The 17311-nt window shown below is 42.8% G+C and overlaps 1 protein-coding gene across 5 annotated transcripts in view; it reads left to right on the forward strand.

The window, feature by feature from the left end:
- Positions 1-273: 273 nt before the first annotated feature.
- Positions 274-17311, forward strand: part of SLC6A6 (solute carrier family 6 member 6) — a 116252-nt gene continuing 99214 nt past the window's right edge. For 3 of the 5 annotated variants that reach the window (XM_068409652.1, XM_068409655.1, XM_068409657.1), the window contains exons 1-2: positions 274-441; positions 14446-14528. In XM_068409652.1, the coding sequence (XP_068265753.1) occupies positions 14501-14528 (28 nt within the window). In that variant the 5' untranslated portion in view covers positions 274-441; positions 14446-14500. Of the gene's footprint in view, positions 442-757; positions 827-2465; positions 2526-14445; positions 14529-17311 lie in introns of those variants that run through there. The other 2 variants (XM_068409653.1, XM_068409654.1) reach the window with 2 other exon arrangements.

The following is a 17311-nucleotide window of genomic DNA, read 5'->3' on the forward strand; positions in this document are numbered from 1 at the left end:
ATTTTTTGTAGAGCAAAAGTTTACCGAGAAGTACATCACTTTTAGTTTCCAACAATCAGAAAGTGAAATTCTTACACATGTTTACAAGCAGGGGAAGCTGAACTTCAGGAAGTCACATGATTTCCAGTAACACCCCATATATAGACATTTAGATGATGAAAGCAATGAAAAAAACTTGCCGTTACAAGTCTCCTGAAGCTGACATATATTATCTCTGTGTAGCCATGCTCCCATATGCATGGCATAAGGCTCCTTCCCGCTTTGTTCCAAGAATTTATATCACTAGATATTTCAGAGAAGTCACGGTCCCGAACTGAATTTGTGGTAGCTGATACAGGGGGGACTTTTCTTTGGAAGCTTACAGCAACTGTATCCAGTAGAAAGAAAGTACAACCCCTTGTGTACCTCACTGTGAATACTCAGTAAATAAGAAAATCTCAGGTAAGTAACATTGTAACAGAGGGAACAACTTCATTAGAAAAGTAGAATCTAGGAAAAGAAGGGTCTGCTGTTAGCTAATAACTCTTAGCTGTGCGTTTTCTACCAACTCTTTACCTCCTGTTGTTCCCAAATGACTACAAGCCTTGCTTCTTCCATCTCCTGTAGAGGGTAGTAAAGCTAAGAAGACATATCCTGAAATAACGTGATATATGTTTATGTTGTTGGATAAATAATGCAAAAATATGCTTTTGTTGTTAATCTTGCCTGCGTGGGCTGAGGTCCTCGTTCAGCTCAATGAAACGGGTTAATTCCCCAGGTCTGAGATGTTCCTGGTGCCTCGTCTGACTCTTCCTAGGTAGCACTGAGTCAAATCCTGCGTCCTGAGGTGCGTGTGCTCTCGTTCTCTCTGGATGCCTATGAATGCAGTGTGGAGAAGGTGTTTGTGCAGCTCAGTGTGATTTATCCCTATGCTGACTCCCTGGGGTTAAAGGGATGTTTGGAAGCTATGAACAGAATCATTATAGCAAATATGGTCCAAAAGTGCCGTGTGTTTTCCCTTCAGAGAAGGGAGCTGAGCTAATTCGCAATAAAAGCAATTGTGGGATTTTTGGAAGGGAGTAGATGGTGTAGGGAGAAAGCAATGTGTTGCAAGTGGGTAGATCCAGCCCATGGGTACCATATGTTTTGAAATGCTTGCGGTCTGGACAATGACCAGCCAGTTTTTTTAGCCTGAGGCTCCCAGCTCCACCCCACTGAGCAAGGAGTTCCTGCTGCTATAGAGCCCCAAAAGTGCCTTAGTGCCCTGGAGCCTCTCTGTCACTTATCAGCATAAATACGAATAGAGCACCTTTGTGAGAGGACTTTTGCAAAGCGAACTGGAGGTCACTGCTGCCCACACCCTGCTTTTCTGCATGCTGCTGCTTTGATACATTTCTGCATCATCAAACATCACTAAAAATCCATGTTTGAAGGGCGGATTTCCTCCAGACAAACCTTGGGCTGATGAACTCTGCGGAGGAGGGAGCCTGGCCTGTGTAGAAGTGTCAGTGGTGACTGCTGGATGCAGAACGAGATCTGAAATACAGGAATCTGGAAGACAGAAACTTTGTGTTACGCAGCCTTTCTGTTATTATAATTAAGATATTAGTACAATTAAGCTCCTTCTTTCATAATACACCCCTGTGATGACTACCAAAACTACTCCTTCAGAGAAGGTCTGCAGCCAGTTATCCAGATAAGGAAGAAGGGCAGGGAGAGGGAGGGGGGAGGTTACCCACAGCTCATACAAAACATGTGACAGTGACAGTGACTGTTTGGTGTGTTCATGTTTTAAAATGTGGTAAGTGCATCTCCTTAGAGCACAGGGATAACCTTAGGCACCAGGAAACTGTCAGCAGGTGTGAGTCTGTGTCCTGGCTGTGACACAGCCAAAGCTGTGGGGGGAAGACAGAGCGAGTCAATCCATGGCACAGATAATTCATCCATAGATAATCGAGCACTGTGTCCAAGACATAATTTGGCTGTTTTCTTTGTTAAAGTTTCTGTCGTCAGTCTGACATATCAAACGTCATGTCACTTACATTGATGTTCTTCCTTATTCTAATTAGTACTGGACTTGGAGGGGATCTTAAGATCAGCTGAGCTACGTAATGTAATATATAATGTGTTTTTTTTTTTACATAAAATACAAGGCTAATATTGATGAGGCAGTAGAGAGGCTATACAAAACTCTGTAGAGTGCTCAGCAATGCAGCTCATAGTCATCTTTTTGAAGATTACTTGACTTCAGTGGAAAAGGCTTATCTTTCTATAAGTAGAGACATTCCTTTGCTGTGACATAATCTCACATTTTATCTTCTGTCTCCTTTATTCTTTCTGGAGAAAATACAGAAAGTTAAAATACCCTCTGGTGACCCCTACATCTCCAGAGTCCTTAATGCTGTGTGTCTTTCATGACAGGTAACTTTCTAACAAGTGTTGCTGGAGGAGTTTCACGGTTCTCATTAAAATGGTTTGTTGGCTTTAGGACTTCAATCTGCAAGATGAAATCTCTCACCACAGAGAAGATGCAGACCCTTCAAGAGGTACTCAGCAGTACCTTCCAGATCAGTCCCTTTCTCCCTTATTCAGCACTGTTGATGCCAGTGGAAGTTTTAGCCTTGATTTCAAACCTAATCAGGCCTGAGGACTTTGATCCTTTCTTTCGTTCATCCCCTTGGGCAGTTAAGATGCTTACACTTACATAAGGTGTGCAGAGACTGTGGGACGGGGCGGGGGGCTTCGTGCCACACGTGATGGGAGCTTTGCTCTGAAGTGCTGACAGTCTAAGTTTAGATTTGGCGCAGTGAGTGAAAGTAATAAGCAAAAGTTGGGAATAGGCACAGCAGAGGTCACAGCAGCGAGAGCAAGGGTTGCTCTGATTTGGTGGGTGAATACCCTGATGGCCGCGCTGATTAAATGGTGAGTCACCAGCTGGCGGCTGGCAGGAAGAAGCGGGGCGTTAGTAGGATGTGGCTGTGGGGAGACCTGGTGAGCAGAGATTAGGAGGACAGTTCATGCCCAGAGGACCAGAATAGCTTGTCCACTAGTTTCATTGTTTTAGGCATTTAAAACACACTGGATTAATCACTAACAAAGATGCCCAAGGGAACAATGTTGTATCAGTTATCTTCCTGAGCGTTTGACTGTTTTCGTTCTATTTATTCTAGACAAAAGAGCTTATTTGTGATGTTTTGTCTTTAGTCTGAATGTCTCTAATTTGGACATCCATTTAATTTGGAAGGTTTCCACAAAACGCCAGTGAGACTGTCTGATTAAAGTCATGACTTATAACCAAACGTCTTTCTCGCTCCATGTTGCTGACCGCAGCTTTGGTTATGAATTGTGAAAGAATGTGAAAATCCAGTGTATTTTTATCTTTGTGGGCTCTGTTTATTTTTAACATTTTGATTGGACAATGAAAAATGTTGGTGATGCTGGTTGCAAGTCTTTAGGTACAAGTTTGCCTTTTAGCTATTGCCTGGGAGGGATTATTTGCTTTTAAAAACCAACAGCTGTGGATTTTTAGTTCCTCTTTCTTAATAATCTCTGGAAAAATATGGCCTTACAAAAAAACCTGCTGTATGAAAGGTAAAACCAGGGCCAAGTTGGGACGACAACATCTTTTTCATGTCTCGCTAACTTTTTCAGAGAGCAGTAGCAACCAGCTGAGTGGAGGTTGGAAGAAGCAGCATTGCTGCTTCTGTTTCCTTTGAATTCCTTTCTTCGGTCCAGTGACTACATGTGTCCCAATGACACATTTCTGGGTCACATGTCCCAGAAAGATGGGCTATATGGAGATACATGGCATGGAAAGTATTCTAGCTAGAGACTAGTTATGTTGACAGGTTCCACATGTGATGTAAATTTGTATATTCCTCACATGGACTTTATTAATAGCACAGGACTGAGACAGGGAGAGCCAGTTACATTGTTCTTTATGTAAATAAAACAACAGAAATATATTCTTTCTTGTTCCTTATCGTATTAAACCTGCAAATAGCTTATTACCCTGTAAGGCAGCTTAGGATAGCGCATGAGACCATTAGGAAATGCAGAGCAGCACGAGTCAGAGCACGGAGATTTCCCCAAGCCAGGCTGCATGGCCACAGGAGAGCAGTGAAGGCGTGAGGGCACAGCATGCAGCGTCTAGAACTGGAGAAAGAGTAGGAGGCCCAGATAAGTATTTAAAAAGCCAGTCTCAAGCATAACCAAACTCAGTGCTTGTTTTGGTTTTGGTCCAGTGGAAACTTTGTAATGGAAGAGAGAGTTTTCTTCCTTGGCTCTGCCATCAAAGGGATGCTGCTGCCTTTTCCAGTCAACTTTCTCCCATTTAATAGGATCTAGATTTCTCTCTCTGCAGGGTAGTGCTCTGGTTAGCAGGTCAGAAGGAGAAAGAAATATTTATCATATGTAAAATTCAAAGCATTTCTCCATGCCCTTAAGGTCAAATGATGGAAATAAATTAGAAAAATTATATTTAAGTGCTAAGCAGTGTATGGCAATAGGACTCTTGCATTTACATTTGCACTGCAAGCAAAGAATTCATCATAAATGCACCAGGTCACAGTGGTTTTGTACCATATTTATGAGAATGATTTGCCTCCTGTACAATCAAAATAAAGACACATTAGTGGCTAAGAATATTTACTAAGTCTTCCAAGCTGACATGTTTAGCTGTAAGGAAGAAATCAATTTTAAATTCTACTGATTTCTTTTCCTCTATGTCTCAATTAAATACTCCACAATAAATTCCTGAAATTTTTCTGCCGCTACTTGTAACAGGTCAGAAATGTCAAGGTATCCTTGAAGTGGAGCACTCTTCTCCAAGGCACTTTGTATAGCTTAATTAGCGCCGTTATTTTTTTCCACTGTACCTTCTCTAAGCGCTTTCTTTGTGCCAGATGCTTCTAGTTATTGAGAACCAGAGCCAGAGGTCAACTGATGAGCTGCTGATCGCTCAAGCTAAATGTAATTTAATGCAACGGTTCAGATGAGCAGTTTGTAAAACCCCTCTGGGGACCATATGTGCAGGGGTGCTCCTGGATGCTCGCATCTATAGGCTCTGTTCAGTGCAGCACAAGGTACACGTGTGTTCAACGACCTGGTGTGGCCGAAGGTCATTTTCATCAGATGACTACAGCCATCACTATGACACTTTCTTTTATTCTAGTGTAGCAAGCAAAGAAACTTCAAAACAGTCAAAAATTAGCTGGTGTTTTTTTCTTTTCCCCTCAACAGGCAGTGAGGGACCTTCCTAATGTCTTCAAGTAGCTTTGTTGTCCTGAATCCCCAACCTCGGCTGTGTAATAGCTATAGTTAGGCAGTGTAGCAAATGTTCATCGTTTTAAGGCCTGGAGCCAGTTTGTGTCTCAGTCACTGGCTGAATGTTTTTCTGTCCAAGGTAACTGCTTAAGCAGAACTAGTTCTGATTCTGGCTAGTGATATGTCGTTAATATACAAGTCCTCTAAAATGTTTACCTATGAAAAGTGAGACTTTGACCCTGAGATATCAGGAATCATTCAAACTAGACTAAATGCAAACAATTCACATAGTCCAGTATACGGTGAGGTCTCTTACCAAACCTTTTCTGAACGTAGCCATTATGTGAAAGTCAGCTGCAGGAGTGCGTTTCATACTGGTATTTTCCACTTGGCCTTTATTCAGTACCAATCTGAGAATGGGATGAAAAGTGGACTTGAGGAATGCATTTCAAAGGACTTGCACTATTGAACCTGTGCACCAGGCCTTGCTACATAAGTTATCATAATGACTTGTGAAGACACCGTAAAATGGAGACAACTCGTGCAGGGCCATGAAACAGAAGATACATAGCTCATAGGTGGGACAACTGAGAAGGAGGAGCCAGGCAAGAGGCACTTAGAGAGTGGAAGGCAGCCAAAGGATGCTGTAGGAAACAACAGTCACTGCAATACTGCCGTGACAACAGCTTTCCTCCTCTGTCTCCCTGTAGTAGTCTTGCTAAGTTACAATTCTTAATTTGGTTATCTCAGCCCCTGGAAAGACTGTGGGTACATTTTTAAAGACCTGATGACAAAATTACCCACAAATTCTGAAACACTAACAGAGTAAGGAGTCACTCGAGTAAAAAATCTGTCCAGATTGCTGGATCTTATTATATGAGAAAGGATGAGAAGCCACAGATAGTATGAGAGTGCTGACGCAGTGGAACATGCCCTGAAATTGGTCCAGGTTTATTGACATATTTAATGCAGACACTGAAATGCAGAGACTCTCCGAAGAACAGGCTTATGTCTTGGGTGCTGTTAGTTGGTATATTTTATCCTGCATGTTAACAATGCAGTAAAACATTGTTGCTGGCAGACATTCAAAAAATGCCTACCTTCTTCAAAAAAGCTTCCTATTTCCTATAGAATCATAGAATGGTTTGGGTCGGAAGGGACCTTAAAGATCATCTAGTTCCAACCCCCCTGCCACAGGCAGGGACACCTTTCCTCTAGACCAGGTGCTCAAAGCCTCATCCAGCCTGGCCTTAAACACTGCCAGGGAGGGGGCAGCCACAATGTAGACTATCCCTTTTTGCTAAGGGAAACCTGATAGCCACGTATATCAATTCAGACTCAACGACACTTGACAACCTCTACATCTGTCTCCATTGTTCACAGCAGCTTTCTCTTTATCAGATCCCACTATACGTGCTGCAGGACTCTCAAATGTTACAGTGGTTTTAAATACTCAGCTTTTGATTGAGAAGGTCAGCACAGGTGAATGAACAGCGTATGTAGAGTGGCAGCCAACGAGGCTGGGATCTACTGCAGTATCTCAGGAGGGAACAGATGGGTCTTGGATGCAGCACAGTGGGTGGTGGAATCTCTTTGTTCCTATAGTGCTTCTTGAGATTTCAGATACTGTGATCTGTAAAGGTATTCCTACTTTAGCTGGCAGGCTGATCAAGAAAAAACAGTTACAGATGATGCACATTTTTTTTTGCTTTTTTTTTTTTTTTGCAACAAGTCTAGTTGTTGTGCACATTTCACAGGTTCTTCTCTTGAGCTGCCCATAGTAACGTGCAGCGCTTCTCAGCTGTTGTGAGTTTGGGGATTTCAAAGGTCTTCCTAGCTCTAAGGAAGGAGAGGCGTTGTATGGCCTTTCCATAAGGTTGAACTCTGTGCAGAAAAAGCAGACAACTTGTCCCATTGCCTTCATTTTATATATTGACAAACCGAGGTTTAGACAAGGCAAGCATTTTGACCTAGCTTACCCAGAAAGCAATAAGGAAGTAACCTAGAAAATACCCAGGAAATTACTCAGGGAATTCTCCAAGTGCAATAAGACAATAAAGTTCAAACCTGAGTCTTTATCCTACAAGCTGTCTGTAGGGCCCTCCACCTCTGCTGGTTTTGCACAGAGCTGGATTTGTCACTTACTGCTTTTTGGAAAGAACAATTTTTAAAATATCCCTTTTGGTAAGGCTAAGCAGAGGAAATGTAATTGTTTGTGTCCTGTGTGTTTTGCTGTAGATGGGCTCTGGGTTGCTGTCTCATGCAGCGCATGACGTTACATGCTGAGCAGGTGAAGGGTGGGTGCGGCTGCTGCCAGTGGGTGCCTGGGCTTGTTGGGAGGATTGTTGCCATTCCTACCCGCTTCTGTCTCTGTGGTCCTTCTGAAACAACACGAGCTATTAGTAATGGTTGTGTGATGTAACTCATTTAGGAGGAAAACTCACTCATAAAGTTCTCTGAGGCAACCCAAGCAAATGGGCCAGATGGGGGGAGATGAGCAGCTGAGCTGAGAATGCCCAGGGACAACATCACCTGTCCTACAGCCATGGCACAAAGCTTCAACCAAATCCTCCTCTGGAGGGTCCTGGGACTCATTTATCTGCAAAAGCACAGCCCTGTAGCAGGCTGCTGAGCCCTGGGCTGCCTGTGCATGGGCTGTGTGGGGTTGGCATGGAAACTCCAGCTTCCAGCAGGGGTAGGAGCATCGCTGAATCCATCTCTACCTGCTACCCCATTGCACCTCCCAAGTGCTGGAGGGGAGTGTCATGGGAGCCAGTGAAAGGCTTTCTCTCCCAAAAAATAAATACCAAGAAAAGGAAATACTTATCTGCAGGGTCTGCTATTGAAAAACGGATCTCAGTTCATATAAGCAGGAAAAAGACAATGAGGCTTATTTGTATTTCTGCCCCTGAGCATAAAGTGGCTGGAAAGCAGGCGGATCCAACCAATTGTGTGTTCCTCCTGTTTGGAGATGTAATCGGCGTCCACGTACTGTGCCACAGCCTTTCCTCATCTCTAGGGGTTGGGTTGGGAATGATGTACAGGGGTAGAAGACCTCCAGTGTGGAGGTGAAGATCTCCAGGATAGGGGTGGGGGAGGGCTGGCCCCTGACGCAGTATCTCTCCCCCATCTTCTGACACGTAGCACACACTGCTAGGTGCAGCATTCATGGGGGATGGAAGAAAACACAGGGTCACCCTATTCACTCAATCCCGACTTACCAACTGGAGAAACAGGCTCTGCATAAACAGTACAAATGAAACGGATGTTTCACTCTGCTACTGATAAGTTTATCAGCAAAGCCAATGTGTGCTCTGGACCCCTAGGAAAATACACAGAAAATGTGTTAAAGAGAAGTTGAGGGTCCTCAGCTAACCCCCAGCTTACCCCGCCCTGGGTATCAGTCTTTGTGCTTTGGGACACATCAGTCATTGCTTCAGCCAACGTGATTCCAAGGTTGGGATGTTGTCATTTGTAACCATGAGGCCCAATCTTACCTGGGCTCTAGCTGTCATAAGTGCTATAAAGATGGATGAAAAAGGACTGTTGCAAAGGTGCTAGGGAAGATGAAAGCATGTCAGGGGCAGGCAAGGAGGGCGGTTGCTGCTGGGGAGCACCATGGCAAGGTCCTGCTGGACCTTGGGTGGGAGGTGAGGCAGTGGCCTCTCCAGCTGGTATTGTCTGTGAATAGACCATTGTCCTTTGCAAGGAAGCAAAGAGAAAACTTTCTTCTGCTTCCTTGACTGTGGCACTGAGCCAGTGTTGCCTCACCGAGGGCTCAGCCTCCAGCTCGGAGGTCTCACAGCTCTAAAATGCCTCACTCACGTTGCCTCAAGTGCCTGCTCTGGCGTCCTGTTACACACTGGCCATTTCAGCCGACTCGATTTTGTTCCCTGCAAGTGAGTGGCTGGGAAGGAGGTATGTTTCACAGAGCTTATAATAGAAAGCTTGCTTTGACCTCCATGACAGAGAGATTAACACCATTCCAGAATGATATAGTGCCTGTTTTTTAAGGGTCCAAAGGCAATTCCTGTTTACAGAGAAGGACTGGAAGAGCCTTATAGCATTCAGGCTAGGAGAGCGGCTGTTGGGGATTCCTTCACCATCGCTTCTTTTTCAGGTGGGCTTTTGCTCTGCTGAGGGAGAACTTGAAACACCTCGTGGATGGCTGAGCCAGGCTGTTGTGGTTGTGCAAAATCACACTGCCTGTCTCTGAGGCAAGAGAATGAGGCAATTCTTGCACCTATACCTTCTCATCCAAGGAAACTACATTGGAGCTTCTTTGGGGTGATTCTTTGTGGTTTAGGATTTCCAGAGTTACTTTTAGAGACTATTTGGCTGACATCCACAGAAAACTTGCCAATCCTTATGAAAAATTTGTTATTAACAGTAAAGATCCATTTGCAATAGCCTTGGACTTGAGTTATTCAGCTCTCCGGATGTAGTCTTAAGTGCTTTGATCCATAGTGGTCCAACCTGCTAATCCCAATTCTGTGCTCATGCCCAGCACCTTTACCTCTATCAGTGTATAGGCACTGAGAGCTGGGCCTGTGGTTCTGCTCCCCACCATGCCCACTTTTCCAAGAAGTAAGAAAGACTGAAAGCACTCTGAACAAAGAAAGTATCAATCTGCTCATAGCATCAGCCCTTGCATTTTTAGTCATCTTTCTGGAAACCAGAACATACAAGATCTACTTTCTGGGTAAATGTATTCTCATGTCTGTGAGGAGCATGATGCAAGTCAACCATGTGAGCCAGTGGGGAGTCAGAAGTGGCACGAGCCAGGAGTGCACTGTCTCACGTATTCCCTGGCACAGTCCCAAAGAGGAAACACAAAAAGGCCGTACACCTAAGGGTGTAAATCCGTCATTTCACTGTTGGTTGGATTAGCCTCATTCTGCTGTATTGTTACTTGCCTCCTTAAACTGCAGAAAAAATTCCTCTGAATTTTATTTGTCATTTGTTGACTGATATTGTGCTTAAAACATTAGTGTTTCTCCAAATTGAGGCACCTAATCTGAGTTACACACCTTTAGTCAAACAGGAGTTATGCACTGACCCATTGTCAGGGCCCAAAAGCTAAGGTGCTTTTTGGTAAAGTGTCCTTTAGTAAACTGTCATGTTTTCTTATGGGATTGTAGACTGACACTCAATGACCCGTGGATGCTCCTCTATGTGGCACATATTTAGCTTGTTATTAACTGTTACCTTACAGAAGGATAGTCACGTTCATACACTGGCAGGGAAAAACTAAGACTAGAGTCGGAGGCAGGGATATTAGATGTTTTTGGAGACTTAAATTCAGATTTCTAAGCACCAGCAGCACTGAAATGAGAAGATATATGAACATGGAAATCCACCATCTAGGATATTAACAACATGGAACTCTCCTTGAAGGAAAGCACGAGGCACGCTTAGCATATGAAAACTGTATTATTTACTCTAAAAAGATCATGCTGTGAGTTGATGACATACCTTCCTTCCCCTCTCTACTTCTCATTTTCTCTCTGTATCAAGGCCCTCAGATCTCAGAAATTATTTACATCTCCTCTGCAAACCATGACTATCCTTTTCTCTCTCTCGTGCTCTTTTTTTTGCACAATGCTTTTGGTGTATTTTATCCAGTTGACTTCAACCCTCTCCCACCAATGCACACAATCGGTGACGGCGCATATCACTGCTGCCTTTATTGGCACCAACCATAACCCAATACAGCTCGTGTCTGCTGGCCTGGGATTTTCCGAGGGCTCCTGCAGCAGAGCGGGTTGGAGACCGATTGAGACATGTTTAGTGGTTCAGCCAGGTTTGCCACAAGAGGGGGTGAAGAACAGAAACAGTCTGTGGAAATTTACTGACTCTCTGAAGATCTCATGACTTCTCGATAAGTCTGAAAATTCCCGGTACAACAAGAATAATTGTTTCTAAACCGCCTGCGTGGCCTTTCATCGTTTACCTGAATATTCCATGGTCAGTGGCGGTTCTTTTGTCAGTGGTAGACAGCAGTCCATCATTTGCTGAAGGGGTGGAAGATAAGGAATTCATTAGTTAAGACACTAGTTTCTAGTGCAAAGAACTTCCACACAGATGGTGCGTTTAAAATATATATATATTCAACAAATTAGCACATAGTGTGCCAGCTCTTGTGAAATATGTCCACATTAGAAGTATGAGTGGGAGCAAATAAGGTTGTGAGGAATCTTTCCACGGCTTCTGTTTTCAAACAGTGATTTGCAAAAAAGTCTTTTTCTTGTCTCTCCTTTTTTTTTTTTTTTAAAGGTAAATATGTACGAAGCTCTTTAAATCATCTGAAGGGGATCATGGTTATGACTAAGAGATAAGGAGGGATTTGTCTGTCTGACAAACTTCCCCTCTGATTTTAGAGAAGGTTGGTATTTTCAGAAGTGGTAAAATGCCACTGAGTGCAAAATTCAGGGCGTAGTGTGAATTGGAGTTCTGCCAGTTCACGGGCTGAGCAAAAACTGTTGAAATGCAAGACGCTTCAAGGCCCAGCTCCGAGTCCCACACAAGAAAAGCCTCCAGTGATGTCTCTAAGTAAAGCTCTCGGTCTCCAGCCCACAAAAGATCAATGTAATGCCTACTACAAAGTCTATAGGAATTTTGCAATTAAGGCAATTAATGTTCTTAGTCATCTTTATACTGGACCATATCATCTACCCATCAGAATTAATGGTGTTTATTTAAAAAATTGAGGGAGGGAGAGAGGAAAAAGCCAGAAGAAACCAGAGAAAAATGCCCAGAGTCTGTGTTGTGCCTCTAGGCAGGGCACAAAGTGAATCTGAAATAATGTAATTTCTAAGCAAGCCATGGCTAGAAGTAGAAACTGCAACAGTGATAAGAGACCACCAGTATAGTCAACTCAAGCACCATTAAAGGCGATGGGCAGCAGAGCCTGCAAAGCTCGTTCAGTGCAAGGCCCTGATAGTGCCAGTAATTCTCTGCAGGCTGGTTTTGCTTTAATACTTTTGATAATGCTTTGTAAAGACAGGGGACTGGCTCATGTGCAGCTGTACTGAAGTCATGCAGATGGAGATCTGCCTACTTAGGATTGCTTTTAGGGCTGAGGATGAAGGGACAAGGTAAGAAGCTGTAGATGTTCCATATGGTGTCCCCTATAGTGGGGTCCATTTTTTGAGCCTTTGCTGGGGCACCGCTGTGTTGAAATACTAATTCAAATACTAACAAACTGTAGCAATTTAGGGCAGGAATAGGATATTTGCAGGTGGATAATTAGCTAACTGGATAATGATGATCTGTTATATGCAGCCAAAAGCTTGGTTTGGGCAAGATTTAGGGCAAGATACAACATATTGAGATTTGACATATTGAAAATTCTCTGCACCTGTCCAGGAAAGGATAAAGAAGATAATCCCAAAGACCCCAAGAAAATTAAAAAAATACTTAAGATCAGAAAACGAAACCTGCAGAGAAAAGCAGATGCATTAAGGCAGCAGGATTGCAGCCCCGTACGTCATATAAAACGATGCAGTTCATCATGCTGAATTGTTCATGCTCAAACCATATATGTTCAGTTCTTGACAAAGTAATCTCTTTACAAAGCGACGTAATGCAGCAGAGTCAGCTAAGAATGAGTTATAAACAAAGAAGCTATTCAGGCGTCAAAGCAATTTTCAGCTATATTAAAACAGAATACGATGGGATGGATTCTGCCGAGCCTTTTGCTGCGTGCTGTCCCGGGAAGCCGGTGGCATTGCACGTGTGTAAATCGCGTGGCGGGAGGGAGCACGTGCACGCACGGGCGGCCGCCCATGCAAACACATGTACACACACGTGCGCAGGATAATCGCCCGTCGCCTTCCTCGGCTCATGTTAGGAATTGCAAAAAGCTTTTTTAAACTGCATTTTTTGTCTGCACTTGGGGATGTCACCAAGTTCTGTCCATTCCGATGACGTGTTTTGTTTCCATAGAAACCAATGTACTTTGGAGAGGGAAAAGCAGAAGGAGACTAAGAAAAGCAGAAAAATCAAGCAGGATAAGAGAAGTGTGTGGTGTGAATAGATCATTTGGGTCATGGGGCTTTTAGCAAAGTGACTTACACCTTAAGGTGGCAAGATGCTGTATTTATTTGTGGGTATGTCACTCCAGAATAATTCAAATCCATTGAAAGATATGTCAATTAAATGAACACAGCATCCTATTTCTTCATATATACTATCCACCATCAGATAGACTCCATCTGTACTGGAGAGGTCAGGCTTCCAGTGTGCTTTCTGCTGACACACAACTTCTGCTGTTTGCTGTGTCTCTGGTGTCATTAGCAGGTGTTCCCTATCTTCATCCCCAAACTGGGGAAGGAGGCAGGGCCTGGGAAACTACAGATTTCAACTAAGGTTCAATGAAATACCTGTCAAGTCTCCCATAAAAAAGCTGTGTATGATCTGTACCTCCCAAGGGGTAGGCGGGGCAGGGAGAGGCATGCTGGAGCTGTTCTATGATTTTTTCCTTCTTAAAACAGCCAACTTGCCATTGAATCATTTAATCACTAATTAAAAATCCTGGATAAAACAAGCTGTCTACAGCTTTCTGGCAAACATCCCACTGACTTCAGTAGGGCCAAGATTTTACCCTTTCCTTGACTGCAGAGCTTGTTTGTTGTCACTTCTTTTTCTTTAGCTGTTCTATGTATTTTATGCCATTTTTTTCTCTTAGCTGCATATTTCCTTTTCTCAAATATTATCTCACTTTACCTCCAGAATATAGGGTCTTAACATAATGAACCCTAACAGGTAGTCCATGACCAAGCTAGCTGTGTTTTGCCCAGGTCCTTTTCTGCTGTGGCCTAGAAGAGGACAAGGAATAGATGTGAGAGTAGTAGGAATTTCAGCAGCTAAAGGCCTTCTTGAGCACCTCTGTGCAGGCAGGCATCGCGACTTGCAAGTCCCTGTTGCCAGAGCTGTGTGATGCTTACGGGGTGCCTCAGCTGGTATCTGACTAGCTGGAAAAAGGATGGACCACTGTAGCCCAGAGCATCATTTGTTTCAACACCCAGGGCTGACCGCAGGAGGAGAAACAGAATCCTGTATGTGTGTATCCTACATGTGTGAATGTTGTTGGTAAGAGAGTGAAATTCCCATTCTCTCTGTGTATATTCTTTGGTATGTGTTTCTCCTGTTTTCCCTTTTTGTATTTACCAGTCATATTCTCTGTAATTTTGCTTTCAGAGTCCACCTTAGAAGAGACCTGTGCCATTTCTGCCTGGAGCTGAATAACTCTAAGATGCATCCCTGCTGGCTCTTGCTTAAAGGTAGGGATGTGCCAACAAACCCTGCTTCCCGGGGGCTTTTTGGCAGAGCGCGCTCAACTTTCTGCTGTGTTCTTTATGAGAAGCCAGCCTTGGTCACACACGGCCCATGTATGAGGGACCTGAGCCAACAAAAATTGCCAGGACCTACTGCATTCTTCAAAGCTTTAGGGCACCAGGGTGTGCATTGACAGCAAACACCCTAATCCCTTACCAACACACTGGGGGGCAAAACCCCCAGCAGTTGCCAGTAGTGTTGACATTATTTGAGCCCATACTGTTTAATTTAACTTTGTGCACTCAAATCCATGATATCTGACAGTACTGACAGAGTCTCATTTGCTGGTTCGTTGACAAATTATAGGAATAAAAAGAAACTACGTGAAGGGAGATGTCATTTTTTCTGATCAGCTCTAATCTTGGTTGTTTTCCTTGGCTTTAAATGTTGAATTTTACAAGTTTTATGTTCAATGCTCTGCTTCACTTCTTTGTATCCAGGCTGGAAGAAGCAGTTTGTAAAAAATGTGCTTTGTGCATAATGTAGAATTTTTCTCCTCTGGGCAATCCATCAGTGATGATGTTTACTATATATTTATGAGACCCCCTTGCAGATCTTTAGTCTAGGCTCTCAGATGTTTATCCTCTTGGACTTTTTATTGCTAGCATTTATTCTTCTTTTAATGGTGAGCTCTCAGAACAATGCAGAGGGCTGAGTTTGAACTCCAGGCAAATCTTACATAGCTGCTGGTTTGCAACTGGGCTCCACACAGGACTCGGGAAGATTTTCATCCAGCTTTTTTTATAGTGTTGGTTACAATTCTGTGGGGATGCAGGGAAAATTACTTTTGGCTTTAATGTTCTGTATTAGTCTGTGATTTACTTGTTCCAGAGGCTGAATATTATGTTTGATACTATGTCATTCTGTAAAGCAATGCTGAGTGCAAGAGAGAGTGACAGAGCATGTCTCATGTGTGCTACCACTGATCCATTGCATGTACTTCTGTGAGGTGATGAAATACCTCAATCACATTAAAACCGTGCTCATTTCTAGATAGTAGACATTACCTAAATACGAGATATTACGTGACAAGTTTGAAGGCCAGAAGGTAATGTTCAGGGGTGATGTCTGTGTTCAAAAAGTAATCTGGAAGCCAGTGTAACTTCACGTGTGAGTGAGGAGAATTTGCGTGACTGTAAGTTCAGGAATGGGCTGTTATTCAAGTGCAAGGATAAATGAAAGATTAAAAAAACTTTTAAAGGCCTGTACAACCCAAGTGTACTGTTTATCATCTTGTTGTACCAAAACAAAATTTGTTATGTACTTCAACTTGGGATTTTCCAGAGTCATCGATGTCGTGCTGGTTTTCATCATCTCTTGTCTGACTGTTTCCTGATTTCCCTTCCCAGGCTTTGGAATTTTTATCCTAATTTTCCTCTTTTGCTTTTAATGAAATAACAAAATTAACTTTTTGACCTCAGAGCCTTCTCCCACACTAGCGGATTTAAAATTGCTAGGTGAGCGTCAGCAGGAGATGATGATACTTGGTCTAATTTCCTTAGAAATGTTATAGCTGAAGTATTTGTAATAATGTGGCTTTGTTGCTGGAACCTCTGAATGCCAAGACTCTGAAAGAGGTAACTGAACCAGCAAGTTCTGGAAATATTTCCTAGATAGAAACTCAGGAGGTAGAAGAGGAGCAGGGGAACACCAGCAATGTAATCATATAACTTAGCATGTAATTTTCAGCAAAAGATTTTCCTTGTCAAGTTTAGTATTTTTTCTTCTGACAAATTGCTTCTGTAGAAACTGAAGTTTTTCAGTCTCTGTGCTGTTCCAAATTTTAAGCTTTTGGTTTTCTTGATGTGGTTATTTTTTTCACATCACTTAGTGGTGATGAGTCTGTGTTCACATGGCGTGATTGGTCAGCTCAGTCATACTTAATGACTTAAAACTTATAAACTACGTTTGACTCAGAAAAGTATCATTTAGTTGTTGGAAGGAGAGTCTGCCACATTACTCAAAGTCAGTGAAAGTTACTTCTAATGAAAAAGTTTTGTCACGGTAGGACTCAACAAGTCTCAAGCAGTGCATGATACTTCTGCTTGCTTGCTTTCCAGGGCTGAATCTCAAACATAGTGTGTTTTTTTGAGAATGACAGCCATGAGCAAATTTTTAGTCACACAGCTCTTCTCAAAAGTAACTAAAATTGTATGCAAGGGAAGATCCATCTGATAATGACCCAACATAATCACAAATATTTTCTCATTATTTCTTTGCCACTTGTCATCTATCCCTTCTTTTCATCTTTTCTCCTTTATTTCTTCTTGGTTTTGTGTTTCGATGATGCCTGTTTTGTTCCCAGAACTAATCATTGAATTTATAGTAGATGGTTTTGAATACTGATGAATCTATGTATACAAATGTAGAGATATAAAGTGGTTGCTTTTTTATGAGTGTTGATTTCTTTTACTAAGCAAGAGAGCAGACCTGGATACAGAAGTTGGGGGCATGTTTGTCATCAGTCAATCTGTGCAGTTGCACCAAGTGACCTTATAATATAATTTATGCTGTGATGCACTACTTGAGGCTTGGCCTGAGATCTTACTGGATGGTGGTTGTGCCTTACATTATGATGGTGAGATGTTTCCCTTCTCCTAAGAGAATCTGGGGTGTATTTGTTGATTGGTTTTGTTAAATAGTTCTGGTTTTCCATAAGATCTTTATCACTGGGTAGCTCCTTTTTCAAAAACCTGATGCCATTTCCCAAGGCATTACCTCTGTAGTA

Source organism: Nyctibius grandis, chromosome 10 (assembly GCF_013368605.1).
Source record: "Nyctibius grandis isolate bNycGra1 chromosome 10, bNycGra1.pri, whole genome shotgun sequence".
NCBI lineage: Eukaryota > Metazoa > Chordata > Aves > Nyctibiiformes > Nyctibiidae > Nyctibius > Nyctibius grandis.